The sequence below is a fragment of the Muscardinus avellanarius genome (genome assembly GCF_963383645.1).
Source record: "Muscardinus avellanarius genome assembly, chromosome: 4".
Lineage (NCBI taxonomy): Eukaryota > Metazoa > Chordata > Mammalia > Rodentia > Gliridae > Muscardinus > Muscardinus avellanarius.
Window position 1 is genome coordinate 17953284 of NC_137789.1, and position 25793 is coordinate 17979076.

A 25793-nucleotide genomic window follows, 5' to 3' on the forward strand; every position below is an offset into this window, starting at 1 on the left:
AGCTCATTGAACAGCAACATCTGGTTCCAGGTGGGGGACAGAGTCTGGGAAATGACCTGGAAGGAGGGACCAAAAGAACCACTCAGGTGGGTTTAGGGGGCTCCAGGGTCATTCAACAGACACAAAGAGAGCCCATCACCACCACCCTGGCTCATTCATTCAACATTCAAGTGATTCCATAAACCAAACATCTGCAATGTTCAAGGGAAGGCAAAGGCTCTTTCCCTGCAGGAGCTTATATTCTTAATGCTTCATATTCTATGTGCATAAATTACTTCAGCTCACTCCTCATAGCAGTGCTCTGATGATAACACTGGCCTCCCTTTATGTTTTCTACTGCTCTGTACATGCACAGTCTCATTCAGACCTCACCATGACTATGAGTAGAGTTGTTGATACACATTTTAAAGAACAGGAAGTTTATTTTCACTTGTCCAGAGCCAGCAGATGGCAGAACTGACACTGGATCTCCTGGGCACCAAAGCCCAGGCTGTTAACCTCATCCTCCCTCAGCAGGGAGATGCAGTATTGCCTCCATTCTATGGGTAAGAAAAATGAAGATGGGGGATCTAGTGAATCTCCACTTAGGAGCAAATAAATTATTATCATCAAATATTATAAAGTTGAATTCAAAATCAAATTTTCCTTGTATAGAATTCTATGGGCTTATGGATATTTATTTACTGTTTTGAATAGGCCAAAGTTTTAAAAGCAACTCTCACCACTTTGCCTCATATCTTTCTTTGATGGGGTTCACTTTGGAGTCACAATTTGGAGAAGCATGATACAGGTAGAGGAACCAAAGGTCACTGCTATCGCATCTTTTGCAGATCTTGAGAAAGCTCGACCAGGGGACCCGCAACAGCATAGATTCCCCCATGAAGAATGTCTAGCATTCCTTTCTTTCTTAAAATTATTTTAGGATTATTTGGATTAATATGTATAATTGAAATTTTATGTATAAACATTATAACTAAAACTGATGGGCAGCGGCTTGTGAGAGACTCAGGTAGCAAAGATTTTTCCCCAAGGATAAAGTTATTGGGCCAAATATTAAGTTCAAACTGACCTTAGTTAGAGCCACTGTATAAGACTGAGTTTGAGTCAGCCTTGTGAAGTGAGACAAAACACACTATGATTATTTAAATGTCTGGCACCCTTGCCCTAAACTTTATAACAAATAATAACTTTTTCCTGTCCTTGGAAATCCTGCTTGCATGACTGTTCCTTTGCTTTTCTGCCAACAAAAAAGGTATAAAAACTGTAACAAATCCTGAATAAGATGGAGAAAGACTGATCTCATGTGGCATTCTTCTCTCATCGGCCTCAGTTTCCCCCTCATCAACACACGAACCTCGACTCTGCTAGGGCTGGATGCCGGCAGGTCACAGGACAATAACAGGTATAACTGGTCCAGCTCTGTGATGGCTTCACCTGGGGTTGGCTCAGAGCCCCTCCCAGGACATTCTAGAGGTACCTCCAGAAGGAAGATAATCTTTGGAATTAAATCCTCTTCTCTGTTTAGTTTGGAAACATAGCAGTTTCACAGAACTAAAGGCCAGATGTGTCTCAGGTCAGGAGGGAAGGAGGCAGCTGCCCTATTGATATGTGAGACCAGTTCTGCAAAAAAGCCCACAGTCACCTCTCTCTCTTTTCCAGGCTGCACCATCAAATGCATGATTTCACAAGCAAATGTTGCGCAGCCCTGGGGCCTGGGGAGATTTCCACTGCACCTCTGCACTGAGCCCTTGCCAGGAGGGCTAGGAGAAAAGTCTGGCCTGGACTAGCTTCCTAGACTCCAGAACCCTCATAAAACTGTTGTCTCAGAGATCTGCATGGATTTCTCTCTGGTAAAGCATTAAATCATTTGTACCATGGTCATGAAAGGATATTTTTATTGCCCTTTGTGTAAATCATAAAGAAATCTGTTTCTTTAATTTCCTTCTTTTCTTGTTTTGTGACCTTAGAGTATTTTGTGCCTCAAACACAATGAAGCTTTAAGCATAATATTTCAGAGAAAAATCCAACTTTCCTGACAGGAAAAAAAGGCTTCATCTCACTAGTAAACAGAAGCATGGAGTTGCAGTGCAGTTACCCTGTGTCAGAGGCTGACGACACAAAGAACCTTGAGTTTCTATGTTGCTTTTATAAATAGACAGGAGATCTGTTTTGTAGCAGACACCCGACAGTGTAATAAAAAGCAATTTACGGTCTTTCCAAGAGGAATCTTTCGATGTCTTCTTTGGTACAGGCCTGTAAATGCCAGTTGACAGGATTCCAGAGGCCGCCATCCATTCACTCATTATCATGACACAGTCAGGACCTACGGTGTGCTGGGCACAGTGTTAGGCACGAGCACAGCACCCTGCACACTGCAGGCACCTAACAGCTCTTTATGTGGCTGTCCTTCACACAGGAGCATGAGTCATTTTAGCAGTGCTGTGATGGTGACACTGGCTACCCCTCATTGAGCACTTGCTGTATACTTTCTACTGCTCTATATGAGCAGAGGTCTCATCCAAACCTCACCATGCATATTAATGGAGTTGTTCTCATGTGCAAAAGACCACATGGTCACCTTCAAGAGGTCCCAAAAGCTCACCCAGAAAAAAACACCTTCTCCTACTCCTCTGCCAAGGTGTCTAGGATGAGCCTCATTTTTAAGGGCTTCCTTGAAGAGTTATGCATTTTTTTGGGTTACTTTTTTTTTTTTTTGGAAGGTTATGTCAGCATTTAGTTGACACTTTGAAGAGGGAATCAGATACCATAAAGGAGTACACTTTAGAATCACATAACCCTGAATGAAATACTGATTTTATTATTATTCTATGTTCATAGTAAGCAAGTGATTAAATCCCTCCAAAGCTTAGTTTTCCTCATTTATGTAAGATCAACATTTACCATGTGGAGTTGTTATGAGCATTGTCTGAGATAAAAGGTTTCAATTGCTAGTTGTTTGCACATAGTAGGAACTCAACTAGTGCTTGTTAACCTACCCTTAAAAAAAACACTGCATCCCAGTTCATATTCATTTATAGATGAGCAAATGTTTATGGATAGAAATGTAAAACACTTGCCTAGCATGCGCTTGAGGTCCTATCTACAGGAGGAAAGAAAGCAAATGCCTGCCATGTGTTAGCTTTAGTGCATGGGGCAAGCTTGTCTACTCATCCATGTCTTCAGGACGAAGCATCAGTTTGATTGTTGGAAACCTCCGGCTCCCGCCCCCATCCTTTAAGAACTCTTTCCCTTCTCCTTGGCTCCTTTCCCTACCTGCCCCAAAGCCTTTCTCTGCAGGAGCTTTCTCTCTTTCCCTTTATCCTGTAGTGACAGATTTCTAAGTCCCATATCCTCAGTGGTATTTACAATGAGTGGACTCTCCTCTTTAGAATACTCTGTACCATTAAGTCACTTTGTGGATTGGTTTGCAGGACCAGCCTTCAGAGGCTGCTTCTGCTGTGTGCCAGTGGTCAGTTTATGGGGTTCTACCAAGAGCATTGGGACTCAGCCCTGCCCACAGGTCCTCCAGGCATGGCTTTCCTTATCACAGATAGTGTTTCATGAGGCCTGTCTCCCTCAGTACCTTCGAGGCAGTCAATATAGAAACAGGACAGGGGAACTGGAAACCTTTCTTACCAAAATGGGACCAGAATGGTTAAGCAAGGTGACCCTGGAACTGGACAAACCGGGCTTTCATCTGGGCTCCATCATCTTCTAGCTATATAGTCTGTGAGCCTCACCTTCCTCTTCCACAGAATGGTGACACTACTAACATTCATCATTGGGCTGCAGTGAGGAGTAGCCAGCAATGCACAAGAATTGCTTAGCATTATACCTGGATGTGGGGAGCTTTTAAATATATAACTATTATTATCAACAGAAATTAGCTATTTGATTAAAAAGTATGGAGGCAAATCCAGGGCGCAACAGAACCTATTTTCCCTTTCAGGTAATCATTTAATAAACAAAAGCCATCTTTTACTTCAAGATACAGATCTAAATCAAATGAAGATACTATATGGAAAATGCGAAATTATATCACAGCCCATAGAGCTCACTCAACTCCCTGACCACCCAGGGGTCACTTCAGAGGTCCTGGAACTACAGAGTTGTTCTGGCAGGTGGAGAAGAGCCCCAGGTGCCCACTGCTTGAGATTTCTCTTGCTGGGAACTCTCCAGAAAACACAATGGTAGAAAACTCAATCACAGACCAGAAAACAACACGGCAACAAGAAGTGATCAGCTGGAAACTGGGCGAAGCTAGGCAGGGTCGTGGGTGTTTTCACTCTGGGAGGTATACACATTACTGTTATCCCTATTCACAGAGGAAGAAGCAGAAACACAAAAAGCGTTTTGCTTAGTCACATAGATAATAAAGGAGAGATCTTGGATTGGGACCAGGGCAATGGAGTCTACACTCATAATTACCATGCTGTATCCAACCTCTCAGTGCCCAGGAAGGAAGAAATGGTCTGCTGGCTTCTCATTCTCACGCTGAGTCACATAATGAGGATGGGTCACCTTCCTTTTGAGGCTCTCCTGACTCTCTCCCAGACAGAACAAACCTCCCCTGTCTCTTCTCCTGCAGGACTGTGAAGACCTGCACTGGGGGCTTATCACAGCACAGCCTGCTGCAGGGTTTGGTCTGCACTTTCTAGAGCCAGCATTTGACGGGCACCAGGTAAACAGATGCAATGCTGGTTCACATCATCATCCTCTTGGTCTGCGCATCATAAATCAAAACACAGTCCAATGCGTCAACCAGGTCCCAGGCTTTGCCTTGGAGAAAAAATGTTAGCCCTCTTAACACCGGCCAATATAATGGGCACCATTTATCAATCATTTTATTCACTTAACTTTTCGCCCCTTTCACAACAGCCCTATATGAAGATGACAGGCCTGGTGAGTTGATTATTTGCTCAAAGACATACAGCTCTAGAGTAGATGTGCTGCAAGGTGACCTCGGGACTCTTTGTGTCTTTCCTCCCAGGGACATTTTTTTTAAAATAGAGCTTAAGCTCTCCAAGCAGCAAATCAGAGAACAGAGTGAATCCTTAGAGAACAGGATGTAGGGGGAAAACATCCTACTTGACTCTTGCTGATTAGGAGCCCTTCCTGGTAGTGATGCGCCCAAGCCTCTCAAGGGTCGTCAGTGCTGTCTTCTCCTGTGCTCGCTCCCCACTGCACTGCACACTGTGCCCAGCACTCCAGCAGGTGCCCCGGCTGGCTGGTCCCACTCCTTCCTCTTTCCCTCCCATCTTTCCTTTCCTTCAAGACTTACTCCCTCTACCCTAGGACAATGGCTCTCAGGGAAATAACAGACCTTCACATGACTGTCCCTCCTGGCCCATGCTTGTTTCTTAGTCTGAATCACCTACACACGCAGAGAGGCAGGTGTGGGACACAGGCCCCCCATATTTCTTTCCAGGGCTCTCTGCGGGCCAGCTGCTGGCTGCAGGAAGGAGGCGGGCTGGCTTCCCAGTTACCTTTGTGGTCTGGCAGTGGGACAGGAACGAGACTTTGGCAAAGGGATCTGAAAGTCCACTGCTGTCAGCTGCGATGAGGCCCCGGGCCTGGTACATGTGCGCTCTCAGCTGAAAGACATGCCGGGCTGTGGGCGAATCACAGACAGAGACGGGTTAGCAGGCTTCTTAGGAGCGGCATGGGTGAATGAGTGTCTGGAGGTGATGTGCCTCTGCGCATCCACAGGTGACCAGTGCCACCCTCCTCTGCGGCTGAATAGAGGCGGTGAGGAACAGGAAGAGGTACCATTGATAGAGTACTTTGCTTTCTGCACTTTTATTGGTGAATTGTAATTATACATCATAGTGAGTTTCAAAGTGACACACACACACATCACTAGGTATTTCCCTCCTCATTCCACTTGGCTGCCTTCCTCTCCCTCCCCACATGCTAGTGAGGTTAGTAGTGACACCTTCCTATATGGACATACTCCAGATATACCTTGAACTGTTCCCTTCTTCAAGCCTCTTCTTTTTCTCACTCTCATCTCCCTCCCCTAGACCTTTTTCACTCTTCTCCTGGCCTCTCTCCTCATTTGCCCGAAGTCCCTTTTTCCCTATTTTTCTCTCTACCTTCTACATATGAATGAGTACACACGATATTTGACTTTCTGAGACTGGCTGCTCTCCCTTGGCATAATATTCTCTAATTCCATCTATTTCCCTGCAAATGACACAATTTTGTTCTTCATTATGGCCAAGTAAAAATTCCATTGTGTGTATATTCCAATTATCTCTTGATGGACACCTTGGTTGGGTCCATAACTTGTCTACTATGAACTGTGGTGTTATAAACAAGAAGACTTGGGGGAGATGTTCGCCTTGAAAGGGAGGCTCTTTCTCACGGTGACTGTCTTAATCTTCACAATGATCTTATGATATATATATATATATTTTCTCCCATTTTTATAGGCAAGGGAAAGTGCCCACAAAAGAGCTAAAATGCTTTCCCTCAGTTTGCACAGCCTGGATATTACTTCTGTATGATTCTAAAATCCACTTATGTTTCTAAAATATCCCGTATTCCCTAGTGATTCTCCTGTTTCCAGTCGTGTGTGTGTGTGTGTGTGTGTGTGTGTGTGTGTGTGTGTGTGTGTACATGCATGCATATGTGTAAGGGGCTGCCCCACAGGATATTTACTTGAATAAACTCAATAAATATCTTGAGTTATTTTTTCTGGCAGTCAATGGCATTTTTGAGTGTCTGTTGTGTATGGCATTGGTCTCTAAGGTACATTCATGGTTTCCAAGGAGTCTAATGTAACTAGGATAGCCTTTACCCTTGGAGAGTTCCTAGGAGAGGGTAGAAGATGAACATTCAACTCTCAGTGACAGGAAGCCAGGGATGAGTGGTTGGTGAGAGAGTCAGGCAAAGAACATGTGGAGGGAGAGACATTGCTGTAGTGTGTGCTAGAGGACTTGGACTCTAAACGGGCAGAGGCCAGGGGACACCTCAAGCAATTTCTTTACTATGTCCCCTGAAAACTGCTCACATTTCTGTCTCTCCACCCTATGCCATTGTCTGACTACATGGAGATGCACATGGATCCTGGAGAATGTAGAAACCTCATCAGTTATGTCTCAGACCCTGGAATGAATGTGGACACTTGTGCTCTGCAAACTCCCCAGTTAACCCCAGGTACTCATAGTATAGGGTTCTCTGATCTACGGCCAACTCAGAACAGCAAAATATTTGATTCTTAAATTCCTCTTCCTATCCTACAGACATTAGTGAGCCATCTCGTGAATGCACTGGGCCCTGCTGGCAAAAACAAAACAAAACAAAACAAAACAAAATAAAAAAACCCTTAACATTACAGAGATAAAGGAATGCTCTGCAGATGACACAGAGCTTTCCTGAAAGGAGTGTGTTAGGAGCCAACCCCCATGGTCCTCAGCATACTATGGAATTTGGCAGATTTCTCAGCTGGGAATGAACTTGGAATGTCTATGAATTGACCCTGAAATGATTACCCCTGGGATTCTAACAGAGTGGCCGGTCACAGCCCCATGAGCAGGACACTGTACAGCTCTAGTGGATGCACTCTCTTAGTCTAAGTCTTTGCTTCTTTGAAACCTGGAGTCTTACGAGTTCTGTTCCTTGGACTAATACAGCCAGCCTCCTCCCACTTTGGAGGTCCATCTGTTGTGCCACGCTCACTTTCCCCTTGTGGCCAGAGAGATATGCCTGACTGCCTCACGTGGGGGTCAGCATCACCTCTCTTTCATCTCTACATCCCCTGAAAGTTTTCCACCATGCTTTCCATATATGGGTGCGGACTAATTATTTGCTGAATGGCTATTCTTTAGAGCATGAAATCCTTCCATGGGTGTGGAAGGCAGCCAAAGACATCAACGTCAGTACACAGCATATTAGGTCACCCCATGAAACCAACATGCTGGAGAGAATCAAAATCACTGGTATAAGCCTGTCCTCTCCTCTGAATCGTTAGTAGCTATGATAGTGAGCATGCCTTGGGTCTCCAGAGATAGCGTCTATAGAAACAGGAAAATAACATGATATGGGTGTTACTTGCCCAAAGACAAAAATCTCTCTAAAGGCAGGGTGGAGAACAATAGAAACAAACAAACAAACAAACAAACAAGGGCGTGGAGATGGGTTCCTCCATGATTTGCTACCTGTGTGCTCTTGGGCAATCTCTAAGCATCTCTGATACATAGTCTCTCCATCTATAAAGTGAAAAAAATCCTCATAGAGTTCATGTGAAAAATAAGTGAGATCTTATGTATAGGGCACAACATTTGGCACATGATAGGTATCATGCATCTTCTAAAAAGACACTGTGCTTATGGGCACATGACAATGGGCACAGATGTCATGAGTTCAAAGACTGGATGCATAATCTTCTCTGTTGATTGAGCCACTGAGAGTCTAGTGGCAGTCAAGGCCAGCTAACATCAGAGGAAGCTTGGACTACAGACAAGACCTGTGTGTGTGTACAGTTCTCCAGTGTATCTAATACTGCTCCACTCAAAACTCAACTCTGGGAGCAGTGAAGGAAAAACTGCCATCTGATTTATCTGAATTCCACAGCAAAAAAAAAAATCGTGCAAATTGAAGTGACTTGAAAACAGAATGAAAAAATGCAATTGTAAGACATTGACATTTATAATAAAATTCAAAGTTGAAAATGTAAACATGATGGTACTCATAAAATTAACTATATAGAAGAACATATTCCATAAAGTATACCAACTTTCTATAAGCAGCCAGGACAAAAATTGAAGGGATACATGAGGGACCCTACCCCTACCGATACCAGTCTCCACTGAGCGATTCTGGGAGATTACGGGTCAAAACCTCAATGCCATCTAAGGGGAAATCTGCCTTGATTCCATAAGCCTTATCAACACAAGCACAAGCAGTTCCTGATACTTCTTTAAAAAGATATGTTTTGCTTAAAAGGCAAACTCAACCCACATAGCCTGCCTGCCTGCAAAGAAACTGAAATTGCTTTCTCTCCATTAACAGAGAAGCACAAATGTTTATTGCAGATGAGTTTTGTGACTTCAGTTTCTGCTTCTAAGTGGAACATTGGCAGGTAAGGAAGAACACTCTGACATGATATTAAAGAAGGCACAGAAGCTGGTCCTAAAACAGTGCTCAAGCAACGTGCGGATGCTATCCGCCTCACTGTTACCACAGAAGCCCATTGGAGACATCAAATGCCCCTCTTTGCCCAGTGGGCACTGTACCTTGGTAGAGCAGGTTGCATGGAGGGTGGGCAGTGGCGGCTGCTTTGGAGTGCACTTCTGCTTCATAGCCTGTTGGCAAGTTGTCCAAAACGGCACTGGAGTATCGGTTGGAGCCTAGCCATAGGTACACGTCAACTTTGGCTTGCACCGACCAACCAGCTGGCCTTTTCCCAGGAAGCTGGGGCAAGGGTAGAGGAAGAGCGCTTTGTTAGCAGGTGACAAGTGTGGACCTCACTCTGAGAAGAGGTCCTTCCTGGAGGCTCACATAGAGAAGCAGCCCCAGTTGCTATGACCCACAATTCCAGAGGACCCAGGTTTCAAGGGGCCCACAGCTTAAACGTGCACTGTGCTAAGCACTGCCAAGCCCTGGGTCACTTAAACCTAATAGGTAGGTATGTTTATGGGCCCTGGGTAAAAAATTAGGAGGCTTAGGCTCAGAAACATTAAGTAATTTGTCTAAGGTCTCTCAGTTTTTAAGTAATAGAGCTGAAACTCAAACTAAGAATACATGATTGCATCTAGACTCTTGACTATGAACCCCGCATCTGACTTCTTCATTGCACTGAGCTGAAGTTTCCTTCCTGGGACTTCCAAGTCCTGAAGCTCCAACTTGAACGCCTACCTCTCTGCTTCATCCAGAGATCCATGCCTCTGGCCTATGCCAGGCCATTGTGTGCTTGAGGAACCTACCTGCCTGGCCACATCCTTCCTGCCTGCCTACACACCTGGACTTCTTCACCCCTTCCTCATGCAGTGTTTCAGGTTCCCTGGCTACTCTGCTTCCTCTCCTTGGAATATGCTCAGCTGTTTGTGTGTGTGTGTGTGTGTGTGTGTGTGTGTGTGTGTGTGTGTGTGTGATTGTACTTATATCTGTATCAGTGTGTGGGATGAGGGTATACCTGGAGTATGTGGATGTATAAATGGATGTGTGTGCATCTGTATGGATGTGATACATGTACTATGTACTCTTAGGATCTGAAGTAAAACAATTTAATGCAGTGTGCCTCCTTTATTTCTCAGTCACCAGGTTTGGGGGACTTCTCGCCCCATCTACAGACTCCTAGACCCTAGACTTAGCTGTGTTTAGGATTGCTATCAAAGCCATCATTCTGAGAGTAGCAGATGACCTTTAAGACATGGCTACCACCTCTAAGACATGGCTACCACCTCTAAGACATGGCTACCACCTCTAAGACATGGCTACCACCTCTAAGACATGGCTACCACTCCCAATTTTCTTGGCTCTCTTAAATGCCTCTTCGTGGCACTTTTTAAGAATTTCCTATCAGTAATGTCTCCTTTCTTCAATACCATTTTCCTTCCATGAGCTATAAAAAAAAAATCCTATTACAACAAGACAGAACTTGCCCTGACAATTTCCAAGGCCCCCATCGAGTGCGTCTGACTTCAAAATTGAGTATAGCTGTTTGCCTTTTTATCTTGCTCTGTGGGCTCTGCAAGCAGATTTGAATCAACTTAATTTAGTGACTTGTGCAAGGGCTGCTGGGCCTTTGCAGAGGAGGGGCAGGAGATCATGGCGGGAAATAACACACAGCCTGGCCCTCCCTCCGACCTGACCTGCATTCGTTTACTTGAATGGAAAGAGAGAAACACTAAGGGAGCAGAGAAGGAGAAGAGGGCATCTCCATCCTTTCTAAAGATTCAAAGGAAGCTGGGTGCATGCCCGCAATGCCGGTATTTGGGAGGCTGAGAGAGGAGGATGGTAGAATCGTGGCCACGCTCAGCAACTTGGCAAGGCCCTCTGCAACCTCATGAGACACTGTTTAAAATTTTTTTTAAATTTATAAGATAGGGTAAAGAATATAGCTCAAAGGTAGAACACCCCTGGGTTCAATCCCAAGTACCCTTCTCCCAAAAAGAAAAGATTCAAATGAGTGTCTCCCACCCATGATTTTGGTTTTACTCTCTATAGTTACCCATAGCCCTGGAATATTAAATGCTTAATTTTGGAAGTAAGTACTCATAAGTTTTATTATAGTATTTTATTACAATAAAATAGTATTTTCTAATTTGTTATTAGGTATTGTTAATGTCTGTATCTAATTTATAAATCATGGGTATGTGTGCAAGGAAAATATATATGTACACACACACACACACACACACACACACACACAGTTTGGTCCTATCTGCTGTCTCAGGTGCTCACTGAGGATCCTGGGAAGCATCCCCCATAAACCAGGGGGCACTACTGTATTTACCTGAGCTTTAATCAGCACCTTGGAGTTGGACCAGTTGACCTGACATCCCAGAAAAAGGAAAAGGCATGAACAAAGGTCTGAGTCATAGGAACTCACATCCAGCCAGTCCTGGTTCTGCAGGGACAGCTCTGAGAGCTTTCAGAGCAGAAGGGATCACAACAGCAATGCGCATTAGAGCTGTCAGAGGACAGGGCAGGCGAGAGGATCTGCTCAGTAAGCAGAGGAGTCAGGCTTTATTCTTTAGGGAGGAGGATGCCATTGTTTATTCAGCTCAGGAAAAAAAAAAACGAATCCAAATAAGGTCACCTATTGCTGATAAAGGCAACTACTCTACAACTTGTAATTTTTTTAATTATAGGAATACAAATACTTCCCGATCCATGACTTCTCTGATTATAATAGCTGAAATAAATTGAGCACATATTCAATAAAATAAATATGTATTTGAAGGGCTGGGGTGTACTGGTAAAGTACTTGTCCACAGGGCTGGGGGCCCTGCGTTCCATCTCCATAATCAGAGAGAGGAAGGGAGGTGGGGAGGGAAGGAGGGAGGGAGGAAGAGGAGGGAGAGATAGAGAGAGATTGAGACTTAAGCTTACTTTGTTGTAATAAAAGAAATTCTTCTGCTATGTGTGAACATCAGTAGGACATCAGTTCATAAAGGCATAAATTTTTGTCTGTTGCTTCACAACGGTATCCTAATGTCTAAGAGAGCATCCAGGAAGCATACGGTACTGCTGATTACATAACCTTCTATCTACTGTCTAATTATGATGGGATTGGGCATGTGTTGAGCACTGGTACTATTCTAGGCTTTGACCTAATGTCTCTCCCTCCACACAGAATGTCCTGTTACCGCACACTGCTAACAAGTCATTATTTATCACTCAGCCTCACAATAGCTCTATAAAGTAGATACTTTCATTAAGTGTACTTTATTTATTTATTATTTTGCGGCACTGGGGATGGAACTCAGAGGCATTCTACCTCCGAGCTACACCCCAGCCCTATTTTTTATTCTTTATTTTGAAACAGGGTCTCACTGAGTTGCAAAGGGCCTCACTAAGTAGCTGAGGTTTTCCAACTGCGATCCTCTTGTCTCAGTCTCCCAAATGCTGGGATTATTACAAGCATGTGCCACCACGCCCAGCTTTATTAAATGTACTTTAGAGACAAAGAAATGGACGTTCTCGGGAAGTTAAGACAATGCCCAAGGTCGCAGAGCTAACACTCCCCCAGCCTGAGAGTATGCATTTCTTCCTGTTGATGCTGATCTACTGACCTCAATTTTAAGCATGTGAGCAGTAAGACTCTTAAAACACTATGCTACACTTGCCCCAAGATAATCCAGTACTCTCTGCTTCTTAAAGCAAAACAAGAACAACAGAAAACATCACTTTTTGTGTATGTGTATGAAACTGAGGATTAAACCTGGGGGCATTCTATCTCTGAGCTATACTCCCAGCCCTACGTTTTATTTTGTATTTTGAAAGAAGGGTCTTACTAAGTTGCAGAAGGCCTCACTAAGTAGCTGAGTGCTGGCCACAAACTTGTGATCCTCCTGTCTTCGTGTCCCAAGTACTGGGATTATAAGGGTGCACCACCATGCCGGGTTAGAAAACATCATTTATTCCTACTGCTATTTAAAAAGAAAAGGTGTGTGTGAAAAGGTCGTGTGTGAACTGCCAGTTAGATCCCAAATCTCAGTTAATCTTGGGAAAGTGGCCCCTCAAGGACCACTTCTACACTCCTAGAATTGGCAGGTTGTATATTAAAATATATGTGTGTGTGTGTGTGTATACACACACACACACATACATACATACATACATATGTGTGTGTGCATATGTTAAATATATATTAAATTTACACACACACATACACACATATATATGAAATTGCTGGCAAGACCATGTAAAATCTCTCACTTAAGCATCCAAGTTGGATCCACTCAGCATTAGTACTTCCCCAGTTGCTTGCAAAAATGGCATCCAAGTTTTGATTCCTATGCACTTCTGGCTTGGTGTGTGTCTGCTGCTCCTGCCTTCCTCCTCTGCCTTATTCTCCTTCCTTTTTTTAACGTGCTTTTTTTTTTAATGTGGTACTGGGGGTGGAACCCAGGGACTTTTCTACCTCCAGGCTATACTCCCAGACCTATTTTTTATATTTTATTTTGAAACAGGGTCTCACTGAGTTGCTGAGAGCCTCAGTAAGTAGCTGAGGCTGGCTTCGAACCTGTGCGATCCTCCTGTCTCAGCCTCCCAAGCACTGGGATTACAACCTTGCGCCACCACGCCCAGCTCTTACGTGCCCTTGAAGCCTGGCCAACCACCATAAGATCTTTCCCTTTGAGCATAACATGGACACACACCAAAGAAAAATAACTAAGCAATAAAAAGTACACAAAAACTATTTTTATCACCAAAATACATATCTTGCATGAGACAGAATGCTAAAATCTTAGACTCTACCATACCTCACCCACTTCCCAGCAGGGTCCTGGCATATACCAGGTATCACAGAAGAAAAAGGAAATCTTAGCAAGTCAGAGAAAGGAGAGAGTGGTAGAAATATGGACAAACTGTGTTTGAGTTGGTCAATCAATATTAATGAGAGAAAGGCTTCTTGGCCTTCCGGAGGTTTCACTCCGGGACAGGACCCAGAGGATGACTTTTAGCTATCACTTCTTTTTGCAACCTGGGCCAGAAGCTGGAAACCAAAGAGAAATGAAAGGATTGAGAGGCATGGAGCATAAGATAGGATGCGGACGGAAGCAGAGCGAGAAGGGGAGGACCCAGCACCCACAGGGGACTCGGGAGGGGAAAAGAGGAAGGCTGAGTACCACTCTGGGTTCTGAGCATATCCATCCCCTTACAAAGACAGGGTTTCTTTTTGGTAATGAGTTTCCTTTTCCACATTTGCAACCATCGGAGGCACAATGAAGATGGGACTAAATGGGGGAAAATGATATTTTAGATAAAGAATTAGGCTGAGTCCTGTAAATTCTGTTCCAGAAGTTTTAATAGCATCATAAATATATTTATATTATAGAAAAGAAAAGATCATAGAACCCTGATTACAGTTCAGCAAAACTAATACTTAGTTGTGTGGCTGGAGATGACACACCTTTGGTCCTTCTCTATCACTAGTCCCCAAACTGGGCCTGTAATATGGTGGGATACAGAATGTCCCCTGAAGAGCTCAGGTATTAAATGTTCAGAGTTGATATAATTAAGTCATGAGGGTTGAAATCTCATCAGTGGGTAAATCCATTGTAATAGATCTACTGGGTGGTAACCTAGGCAGGTGCAGTGTGGCTGGAGAAGGCGGGTCCCTGGGGGTGTGGCCTGGGGAACTATGAATGGCTTCTGCTCCTCTTACTCCTGCTTTCTGGCTTCTGGCATTTACAATGTGAAAACAGAGCCGTGTGTGTGTGTGTGTGTGTGTGTGTATGTGTGTGTGTGTGTGTGTGTGTGTGTGTGTGTGTGGTGTGCGCTCGCTCCTCTCTCTCTCTCTCTCTCTCTCTCTCTCTCTCTCTCTCTCTCTCGTTTCCTGATGCCTTTCCCTGCCCTAACATGGATTGAGCCTCTAAAATATCCAAAAACTGTTAGTAAATAAATTTTCCTCCTCTAAGTTGTGTGTTTAGATTTTTTGGATTACAGCAGTAAAAGTGTTGACCACAGCCCTAAAGAAGAGAAGTTTTCTGAAGTCGTAAATAGCTCTTCTGGGGGAGTAAGTTTGGCAAACATGGATTTAGACAAAGTTATTTCCTGACTGCAGGACTTCTTGCAGCCTCCTGCCAGTGGGCAGGCACTGTGAAACTGCAGGAGTTTCTAACACTGAACTGCAACTGCCTACAGGTTATTTGAATGTGGGATGTTTATGGGAAGCTGTGCAACAGAATCAACCTGGGGGACCTCTGGGTTAGAGATTTCAGAGGTCCTATGATTTCTTCCCACTTTTTACTTCCTCATTAAGAAACCAGACTAAGTGGAGGGTGTGGGAAGACTGTGCCTCCCTGGTACAGCCTTTGCTGTTTTCAGACTTGCCAGTTCAGTGAGATAAAAGGGGCACAAAGGAAGGTGGTGGGTGGGAGGGAGGGAGTTAAAATCAGGGGTAGCCATCAAAACAGGAATGGAAATAGTTTTGCAGAATCATCTTATCAAGATGTTTCATTACATATATGTAATTGAATTCAAAGACTTCCTAAAGCAATCCTCGTAGCAAAAGGAAAATACAGATAGATAAAGAAGCCAAGGCTTATGGACACATTGAGGAAGATGATCTGCGTATTACGAGTGCCGCAGGGCAGAGGCTCTCTGTTCCCTCTTAATTCTCTCTGCTGGCTTCACTTGACAGCTGTTCTTTGTTTTAATTTTAAATGGTGCCAGGATACATCAAAATATTTAGAAGACAGTAACTTCATGCTGTTTCCTAGTATTTTTAGCACAGGGCCTTTTGAAACGGCTTGCTAGTTTGAAGACAAGTGTTTCTTGCCTCCCTAGAGGCATTCCTCTTGAATGGAAAAAGTTAAAAAAAATCCCTGATGTTTGTGGTGAATGACTTGGGTGAGAAAAAAAATTTTTTTTTTCATTTGCAGTTTTATAGGAGTGGGTTTTTAAATTATTTTAGCTACATGGCAAAAAAAATCTCATGCTGAGTCACAGACAACTGACTGGATCTGAAGGGGATACAACGACAGCAATATGCACCAGGATGCTGATGTCCAGCTGTTTGAGCACTTACTGAGTGATTACTGACGGCATGTGTTCCTTGCACTGATTAATTCGTTTAATCCTCCCAACCATCCTATACGTGGATGTAGAATGGGATGGACATTCTTTAGACAGATGAAGAATGCTAAGCAACTTGCCCAAGATTACACAGCCAATAAATATTGTCCCTGCAATTCTATTACAGGTGGATTTTGTTCTCCCCAAATTCATCCCTTGATGTCCTAATCCACAGTATTCAGAGGGTTAACTTATTTGAAAACAGGGTCAATGCATAAATAATTAATTAACTTAAAGTGACATTATGTTTGAATAGGATGGGCCATGAATCCAGCATGACTCATGTTCTTTTAAAAAGAAAGTCATGTAGCCGGGTATGATGGCGCTTGTAATCCCAGCACTTGGGAGGCTGAGACGGGGGGTGGGGGGGGGATCGCACAGGTTGGAAGCCAGCCTCAGCTACTGAGTGAGGCTCTCAGCAACTTAGTGAGACACTGTTTCTAAATAAAATATAAAATAGGTCTGGGAGTATAGCCCGGAAGTAGAAAAGCCCCTGGCTTCCACCCCCAGTACCACCATGAAGATACAGGTACACACACGTACACGTGTGCGCACACACGCTCACACACACATGCACAGAATGAAGGCCATGTAAAAATGCTGGCACAAGCCAAGGAATCAACCAGAAAGTAAGAGGGAGGCCCAGAACACTTTTCTCCCCGACACCTTCATAGGGGACATGGTCCTGTCAACATCAACATGTTGATTAGGGACTTCTGGTCTTTGTGTGTGTGTGTGGGGGGTGGTACTGGGGGTGGAACCCAGGGGCTTTCTACCTCTGGGCTATACTCCAGGACCTATTTTATACTTTATTTGGAAACAGGGTCTCACTAAGTTGCTGAGAGCCTCACTAAGTAGCTGAGGCTGGCTTCGAACCTGCGCAGTCCTCCTGTCCCAGCTTCCCAAGTGCGGGATTATAAGCATGGGCCACCACGCCTGACTCAGAATTGTGGTCTTTAGAATTGCAAGAGATAATTTTTACAAGGGACTTTCCATCGGCAGCATCTAATAACCACAGGTACAGGAGCCTCGTGAAGCTGGACAGCACTTAGAGATTCCTAATCTAGCTGCCTGCCCGCTGCCGTATGCATACCAATAGTTTTCCAGCCTCTGTGGACACCTGGAGAAGTGAAGGACATTTTATGAACTTCCACTGTTTACCTGTAATATTTACTGTGAGGCCTGATTTTTGCTATCTGGAATCTCAATCTGTCTTTCTCCTCTCCTCTCCTCTCCTCTCCTCTCCTCTCCTCTCCTCTCCTCTCCTCTCCTCTCCTTTCCTCTCCTCTCCTCTCTCTTGTTCTCTCCTCTTTTTTCCTTCTATCCCCTCATTCTTACTGATAATCAAAGAAGTAAAAATTACAGCTATATTGATGTATAGCTGCTAGATTTAAAAATATATTTATATAGATCTGGTGACATAATAATTGGAAAATTTAAAAAAAAATTCAGTCTCATAGCAGCCTGCTGAATTGCAAATTGAATCATGAGAGACAAGGTGTTCTGGTTTTCCTCATACCTTTGAAGCAGAGGAGAAGAGTCAGAGACAGGGACTTACAGTAGAAATTCTGAGCCACCCAGGAATGAAAGCAGTCATTTTCCTTCTTTTAGCCAAAAGTAGAGCAGACTTACTTTGAGGAAATGAGTTTGGATCTTCCCGCAGTGCTTGCCCATCTGCTCCCTGACGGGGGAGTAGAGCAGGTCTTTGGAGGCGATGCGGGCATACGCCACTCTCTTGCCATTACTGAGCATCCAGATGAAGACGTCAGGGATGGTGTGCTGTGGCTGTGTGCAGAGGAAATGAGATTTTACAGGTCTGTGTTTAGCAAATGTACTTGCAGAGTTCTCCTATCCTGAAAGAAGTTCTCTTACACAAAACAAAATCCATGATGCAAGCCTCTTTAACATTTATGCAATCAAGCAGGTTAAGTGTGGCTTTCTTGAGAAGAGAAAGCTTTAGGTCACAAATTAAAGTATGTGCAAATCCCATATGCCTAACTGAATCATGCTTTGAGGACATATAAGCTGGACCCACAATTCAGTAGCGTGTCTTTAGCATCCTACTTTTCTCCATCTGTAGAACAAACATTTTTCTACAACTTCCCCTGAATTTTCCCCCCAATGCAATAATAATGATTTAGCTTCAAAGCATCAGACATCTTCAAAGACGGGTAAAATTTCCATCATATTCAAACAAAAAGTCAAAAACGGAAATCCATGAATGTCTTTCCATTTACCCTTAAGTAAAGAAAAGCAAATCTACAAGGAACTTTACACCCAAAATAAAACCACCAAGTATTCCAGTTCCATTTTAGGTGGTTATTTAGAAGAAACTCGGCTAAATTGCACAGAAAATTAGACTTTAAAGTTGAGCTAATCAAAACCAGGAGTGCAGACATTCATACCAAGTGGCTCATTATGTTAGGAGTGTGAAATGCACATTTCAGAACCAGCACAATTACGAAAACAAAAAGAATCAGTACTGTTATAATGGAGGCTTGACTCCTGGGCTGGAAGCAGATGCTCTAAGGTCTTACTCAACCTTAACAGTCAGGTATACTTGGTACCCAAAGGGTCATTCATCTCTTCTCTGATACAGGAATAGAGACAGATTGTTTTCTGGGCCCAAAGTCGGTCAGTCCCAGACTCCAACCCTCAATGCCTAGTTTCAACCTTGGGGTTCTTATTAAAATTCCCACATGCACTGTCTGTCTGACTACTTAAGATGCCTCCAGGGGACCACCAATTTGAGATAAGGATTAAAAATTTCAAGAACAACAGAAGCAATAAATCTTTTCCTTGCCCTGAAGCCTTCCCCCACAAACCCCACTTAGGAAGTTTCTGCACATTTGCAGGTTACAAGAAAGAGCTTCAGTATCTGACAGCAGCAAATATTTTCCAGGTCATTTTAGAAGTCTCCAGAAGACATTGTTTATGACTAACTTTAAAATGAATTGCTGTTTGACCTTTACTGGACAGGAGTTTAAATCCTCTTAGAGCTGAAAGCCAATGAAAGTTTCCACCATCTGAGTATGTATTTTGAATATTCTTGAGTCTGTTAGAAAACATGCTTTTTGTTTTTCTGAATACTCAGACTTTGTAAAAAAAAAAAATCAATAAAGCTATACATATTTGGCTTAACTTAAAAATCTCTTATCTCTAAATGAACGGTTCTAGCTAAAGTCAATTCAGCAAGGCAAAAAAAAAAAAAAAAAAAAAAAAAAAACCTGATCTATCTTTTAACCTAATTCAACTTCCAACTGTCACTAGGAAGACATTTGGTCTAATCTGTATGAGATCTGCCATTAGAGTTGATTACCTCATCAACCAGAAAGCGGATTTTTTCCACAAAGTTCTGGGCTTCGCGGATCATTTCATCAAGAGACAGCTTTGTCTTTTGCTGCTGGATGATCCCCTTGGCCTCCTTGGACATCGCCTCCTGGAACGAGACATGAATCAGTATGGATCTTTCTAGAAGTCTGGGCAGCAAACACTGTCCTGTTGCTGGGGAGCCCTGAATGTGCTGGTAAGCCCTACAGCTAGCCTCTTCACAAGGACTATTTTGGGGTCTACTACTGCACACACTGCCCATTTAATAGAAATTGTGAGAATATGGAGATTGTGAATTCCACTTCTCCTTCCTTAGACAGATGAGAAGCCAGGCTGTCAGAGGATAGGGATTTGTCAAAGTCACATGGCTTTGTGAACCAGGACCTGAGTCTAGGCTTTCTGATACTTAATAACAATTATAATAATGGCAGCTAAGATTTATATTCTCACTAGCAGACCAATCCTTCATTTCTCCTCTTATCAACCTTAGGGGATGGGTACAATAATTCCCATTTTAAGACTAAGAAAACAGAGTCGTGTATCCACTGAGAGGCAGAGCTGGGTTGGTCCCAGTGTGGTCCAGAGAGCAGGTCTTCACCACTTGCTTGTCCTAGAGGTAAAGCGATGCTTGCAGCCCCAGGAGCCATCCCTGAGACACAGAGGCCAGGCGCTCCTGAGAAGGGCAGGGCTTCTGAGAGTATTTACTTTGATATATTCATTAAGCCTACCTTGATGTGCTTAAGGGAAAATGAACAAACTCTCAGAACATTCCCTCTTTGCTCACTGTGGCTGGTCCTCAGGAGGTCTAGACCTGCCAAGCTTGGTCCATGCCAAGGCTGGGACACTCAGTGCTTCCTCTTCCTCAATGTTCTTCTAGACTTCACACGGCTTCAACTTAAGGGTCTCCATTGTATCAACTTCCCCCATGTTTTCCTGATCACCATGTCTTTTAAAATTTCCAGCATAATCATAACCTGAAACTATTTTTATGTTTTTGTTGTTTATGTGTCTATCTTCTATCTTCTCCACTAAAATGAAACCTTTGCTTGAGCGGGGACCTCTTCTGTCTTGTCCTTCTCTTGTGTTGTCAGTGCCTGTCACACAGCAGTGATGTGGGGCACATTTCTGACACAGCGTGCATTAAATAAATGTTTATGGAATGAGTAAACCAGTCAATCTCTATATTCCTCAAGGAAAAGCACCATGTACTTTCAGCCTTGAGCTCCTGACACCCTGCACCGTGCCTGGCACACAGGAAGCCTTCTGTTAGTGTTGACTGCTAGAACTGAATATCTGCTCTCAGCCAGCCACTGTGCCAGGAGTCAAGGCCCAGGGCAAGGGTCAGATTTACCATTCCTTTCCTTGAGACTTGACAGTTTGGTGAGATGAAAGCAATGCATGCAAATACTCTAAATGTGCAAAATATCATCAGAACAGAGAGGGGCAGAGCCAGGCTTTGTGGAGGAGGAGGACATGGCATTTGAGCTTAATCTTAAAAAGTGCATAGAATTCATCGGGTGTCTAAGAAAACGAAGACAGCTCAAAAAGAGGGAACAATCACTTGTGGAGACACAATTGAGAGCCTAAAAGTGTCAGAGCACAAATATATGGAAGGGGGTAATGGCAAATACAATTGGGATGCTAGATGGTGAATAGCCCTGCATATCATAGAAAAGGAATTGGACTTTATCCTCTGAAAAACTGAAAGACTCAAGTGGTGTGTGTGTGTGTGTGTGTGTGTGTGTGTGTGTGTGTGTGCACGCACGTGTGTAATTTCAGTAGTCTAATCTTTAAGAAAGATCTTTCTGGTTGTGCTCTGAAGGTAGATAAGGAACTCAGTTTACACAGTGATTTGATTCTGGGGATGCAGAAGTGGAGTGAATTTCAGTCTTTAAGTGGAATAATCAGCAGAACCTGATGTCAAACTCCTGTTTAAAATGAGAGATAAAGCCGGGAATGCTGGTGCACGCTTGTAATACCAGCACTTGGGAGGCTGAGACAGGAGGATCACACAGGTTCAAAGCCAGCTTCAGCTACTTAGTGAGGCTCTCAGCAACTTAGTGAGACCCTGTTTCAAAATAAAATATAAAAATATAGGTCTGGGAGTATAGCCTGGAGGTAGAAGTGCCTCTGGGTTCCACCCCCAGTACCACAAAAAAAATTTTTTTTAAATGAGAGATAAAGAGTCAACATTGACACTATGCTTCTGATTGGAGCAATAGTGATTGTAGCTGGCAGCACCAATATGGATCACGTGTAGATAAGGCATTGATTTGGCTTGGTAGGATATATTGAGTTTGAACTGATCAGAGATAAGCATGCAAGACTGCCATTAGGAGACTGCATATTCCAGTCTAGAGTTGAGGAGGGAGATCAGGGTCACTGTAAAGATGTTAAAAGCTCGGTGTGTTCAGGCCAGGAACTGAGGACAGTAAGAAGGCAGAGCTCTGCAGGGGAGGAATGGTACAGAGATGGGGCCCCAGCCTGAAGAGCTGAGGATGAACTAGGGTAGGAAGGTCTTATAGATGGTGGGAATCCAGAAGTATGTGGAATATTCCAGAAGTATTCCAGAAAGAAGGATGAGTAAGGAATTAGGACACTTGGGTTTTAGTCACTGGAGTTCAATTAACTAACTGATTTTCAAGAATCATTTCATATATCTGACTTCTATTCAAGTCTTTAAAATGCCCCTGAGAAACCAAATGCTGAGTGATATTTTTCTTTGCAGAATTATTTTAGCCTCACTCAGAATGTCCCTTGGGACATGGGTTGGGACATTGGGACTGCAGTTCCGAGGTGAGAATGCAGGGCCCACTTGGCCTGGGGTGTCTCAGCACCCCTCACCCAGAAGGGCCTGAGTGCTAAGGCACCTGGGAGCATCTTAAGCACCGCACAGGTCTCCCGGACACACAGGGATGGCCTTGCACTTGGGGGGAGCTGGTGGCGTTAAAGACAATCTTAATGGAAGGAAAGAACTCAAAGAGTGAGGAGAAGTATTTCATCTAGCCTCTTGGTTTGTAGAGCAGAGAGCCAAGTGAAAGAGTCTACAGAGAGCCTTTAACCCAAGGCTGTTCAGGAGAATGAACAAGGGGCCTCCGTCAGATCAGGAAGTAGACCAAGGGGCCTCCGCCTCATCCTAGACAACCTTCAAAATGTGTTTCCTACTCAGTGTATAGTCCCTTCTTCCACGTCCCCACATCACACGAACATATGACCTTTAAGCCTTATCCTTATTGGGCCTCCGACCTATGCTTCATGTGCGAGGCTTATTTCTGAAACATTTTTAACTCTGTTATAAATATAAATAGATTTTTTCACATACCAGCTCCTGCCAACAGAGTGTAAGTCGTTTCTTATCTAAAGTGGTTTGGTTCAACATCTTGGGCTTTTTTTCTGCTTCAGAGATAAAGGCACTAGAAGAGAGAAAAGAATAACAATTATTTTAGTGGATTCTTTTAGCCTACTTAGTGGAAATCCATTTATATAATTCCAGAGATTGGCAAATATACTTCACAATACAATGGGAATTTAATGGAGCCACAGAACCAAGATTTTTAATTTAGGATTAAGCAATGATGCACTCACTTTCCTAAGACAAAATGGGAATTTGAAACGAGGCCCAGACTCCACATTTGTTTGTGGGAATAAATGTTTTTCTGATTTATTTCAGTATGTATTCATTGTGATTATTATCAAAATTTATAACAACAAACAACTCACTAAATAATGCATTTTTCCTTCATCTCACAAACTTAAAACACACTCAAATTTTTTGAAACATTGCACATAAAGTAAATATTTTACATTCAATAATGAGATCTATCCTGGATAGATTTCAAGTCTTTGAAAATGAAGTTAAAATTGTGTTCAGTAGGAAAACAGTAAAGGCTACTACTGTAATTTAAGAAGAAATTTACTATTTATTGATTGATTTTTACTTATTTTCTCTTTTGCAGTACTGGGAATTGAATCCAGGGGCATTCTATCTCCAAGCTGTATCTCCAGCCCTATTTTTTATTCCTTATTTTGAAACAGGGTCTCACTGAGTTGCAGAGGGCCTCAGTAAGTAGCTGAGGCTGGCTGGAAACCCGGATCCTCCTGTCTCAGCCTCCCAAGTACTGGAATTACAAGCATGTGCCATCATGCCTGGCTTCAAGAAGAAATTTAAATGGAAAAAAAAACTTGAAGAAATAAGAAAATTTTCTCATTAATGATACCCTAAGGGCAAATTAACATCAATAAACTTTCATCTATAAAAATGAATAATACTCAAAGTTGGTGAAAGTGTGGTACTGTAAATGGGAGCGTGTACTATCCTAGAAGAGGAGGTAAATTATTACAGTTTTATAGAGACTGACAGCCATCTATCAACACTTAAATGTACATATAATTTGACTCAAAAATCATGCTAGAATTCCTATCCTTTAAAAATAACTGAATGGGCTGGGCATAGTGGTGCACACTTGTAATCCCAGTACTTGGGAGACTGAGACAGGAGGATCACAGGTGTGCATCCAGCCTCAGCAACTTGGTGAGGCCTGCCACAATTTAGTGAGAACTTCTTTCAAAATAAGAAATAAAGCACTGGGGACATAAATCAGAGGTAGAATGCCCCTAGGTCCAATCCCCAGTACCCTCAAAAAAGAAAAAAATAATTTTGCAAGAATATGATTTTTATACAATAGTAGCAAAATAAATGGAAATAACTTAAATATCATGAGGAACTAGTTAAATGTATTAGGATACCTCCATGCAATTGAATACTGAGAATGTCCATTATCTGCTACTATAAAAAGAGGTAATGTTGAGTGAAAACCAAACTGTGGAACAAAACACATGATACCATGTGTGAAGACAGTATTCTTATACGTGAGTGTATATGAGGGTGTGTGTTTGCAGATACACAGGAAAACAAACATACCCCAGGAGGGCAAACCAATATCTTCTCTCTGAAAAGTAGAATTGAGCCGGGCATGGTGGTGCATGCTTGTAATCCCAGTACTTGGGAGGATGAGATGGGAGGATCACAGGTTCGAAGCCAGCCTCAGCAGCTTAGTGAGGCTCTCACCAACTTAGTGAGACTCTTGTTTCCAAATAAAATATAAAATAGGTCTGGAGGTATAGCCCCTGGGTTCCATCCTTGGTACAATAACAACAACAAAAAAAAAGAAAGAAAGAAAGAAAGAAAGAAAGAAAGAAAGAAAGAAAGAAAGAAAGAAAGAAAAGTAGAATTGCAATAAGAATTGCAAAAACAACAACAACGCAAAAAAAAACCTACATTATGCTTCTTTTTTTTAAAAAAAAATGATGAACACATAGTTCTCTGTAATGAAAAATTAATGACTTAAAAGGGGAGTCTAAGATGCTAGACCTCATGGAACTGGAGGACATTATACTAAGTGAGATAGTCAGTCACAAAAAATAAGAAATCAGATGCTCTCCCTAATATGTGAGAGCTAGAGAGAAATGGGTCATAGGAGGAACTCTAGATGAAAAAGGAAATCCTATAGAGGAGCAAACAAGACGACCTAAAGGAGGAGAAAGGAGGGGGGAAGAAGGAAAATCTCTAAAACAGACAATGTACTTAAACATATCGAAGTCAAGCACTAAGCCAAGCAAGGGAGGGAGGGACGGGGAGGGAATGGGGTGGGAACTGGGTAGGGGTTAGATCAGTGATGTGTACATGTATGTACACACTATTTTTTACCCCAATATGATGTATGATTATAATGCACCAATAAAAAATAAAAAAAGATGCTATACCTCCCAGTGAGAGACCCCATACTAGTAGGGTAGCAATTTAAAGTCTTACTAGATATTTTCTTTCTTTTCTTTTTTCTCTTTTTTCTCCTTTTTCTTCTTTCTTTCTTTCTTTCTTTCTTTCTTTCTTTCTTTCTTTCTTTCTTTCTTTCTTTCTTTCTTTTCAGTACTGGGGATTGAACCCAGGAGGATTCTACCTCTGAGCTATACCTCCAGCCCTACTTTTTATTCTTTTTTTTTTTTTTTTTTTTGGTGGTACTAGGGTTCCTGGAAGCCCTTCCACCTCCGGGCTACACTCCCAGACCTATTTTATATTTTTGAAACAGGGTCTCTTACGCCAGCGCGGCTGGCTTCGAACCTGCGCGATCCTCCTGTCTCCGCCTCCCAAGCGCGGGGATTACAAGCGTGCGCCACCAGGCCCGGCCGCTTTTTATTCTTTATTTTGAAAC

General features: G+C 42.9%; 1 protein-coding gene across 1 annotated transcript in view; it reads right to left on the reverse strand.

Annotated features, from left to right (window-relative positions):
• Window positions 1-25793, reverse strand: part of FER1L6 (fer-1 like family member 6) — a gene marked incomplete at its 3' end in the record, with an annotated part of 145779 nt that overhangs the window by 65311 nt on the left and 54675 nt on the right. Inside the window, exons 16-21 of the mRNA XM_080694720.1 lie at window positions 22907-22997; window positions 19574-19693; window positions 17887-18039; window positions 9240-9417; window positions 5487-5611; window positions 4-56 (exon numbers count right to left, since the gene is read on the reverse strand). Of these exons, the coding sequence (XP_080550846.1) occupies window positions 4-56; window positions 5487-5611; window positions 9240-9417; window positions 17887-18039; window positions 19574-19693; window positions 22907-22997 (720 nt within the window). The remainder of the gene's footprint in view (window positions 1-3; window positions 57-5486; window positions 5612-9239; window positions 9418-17886; window positions 18040-19573; window positions 19694-22906; window positions 22998-25793) is intronic.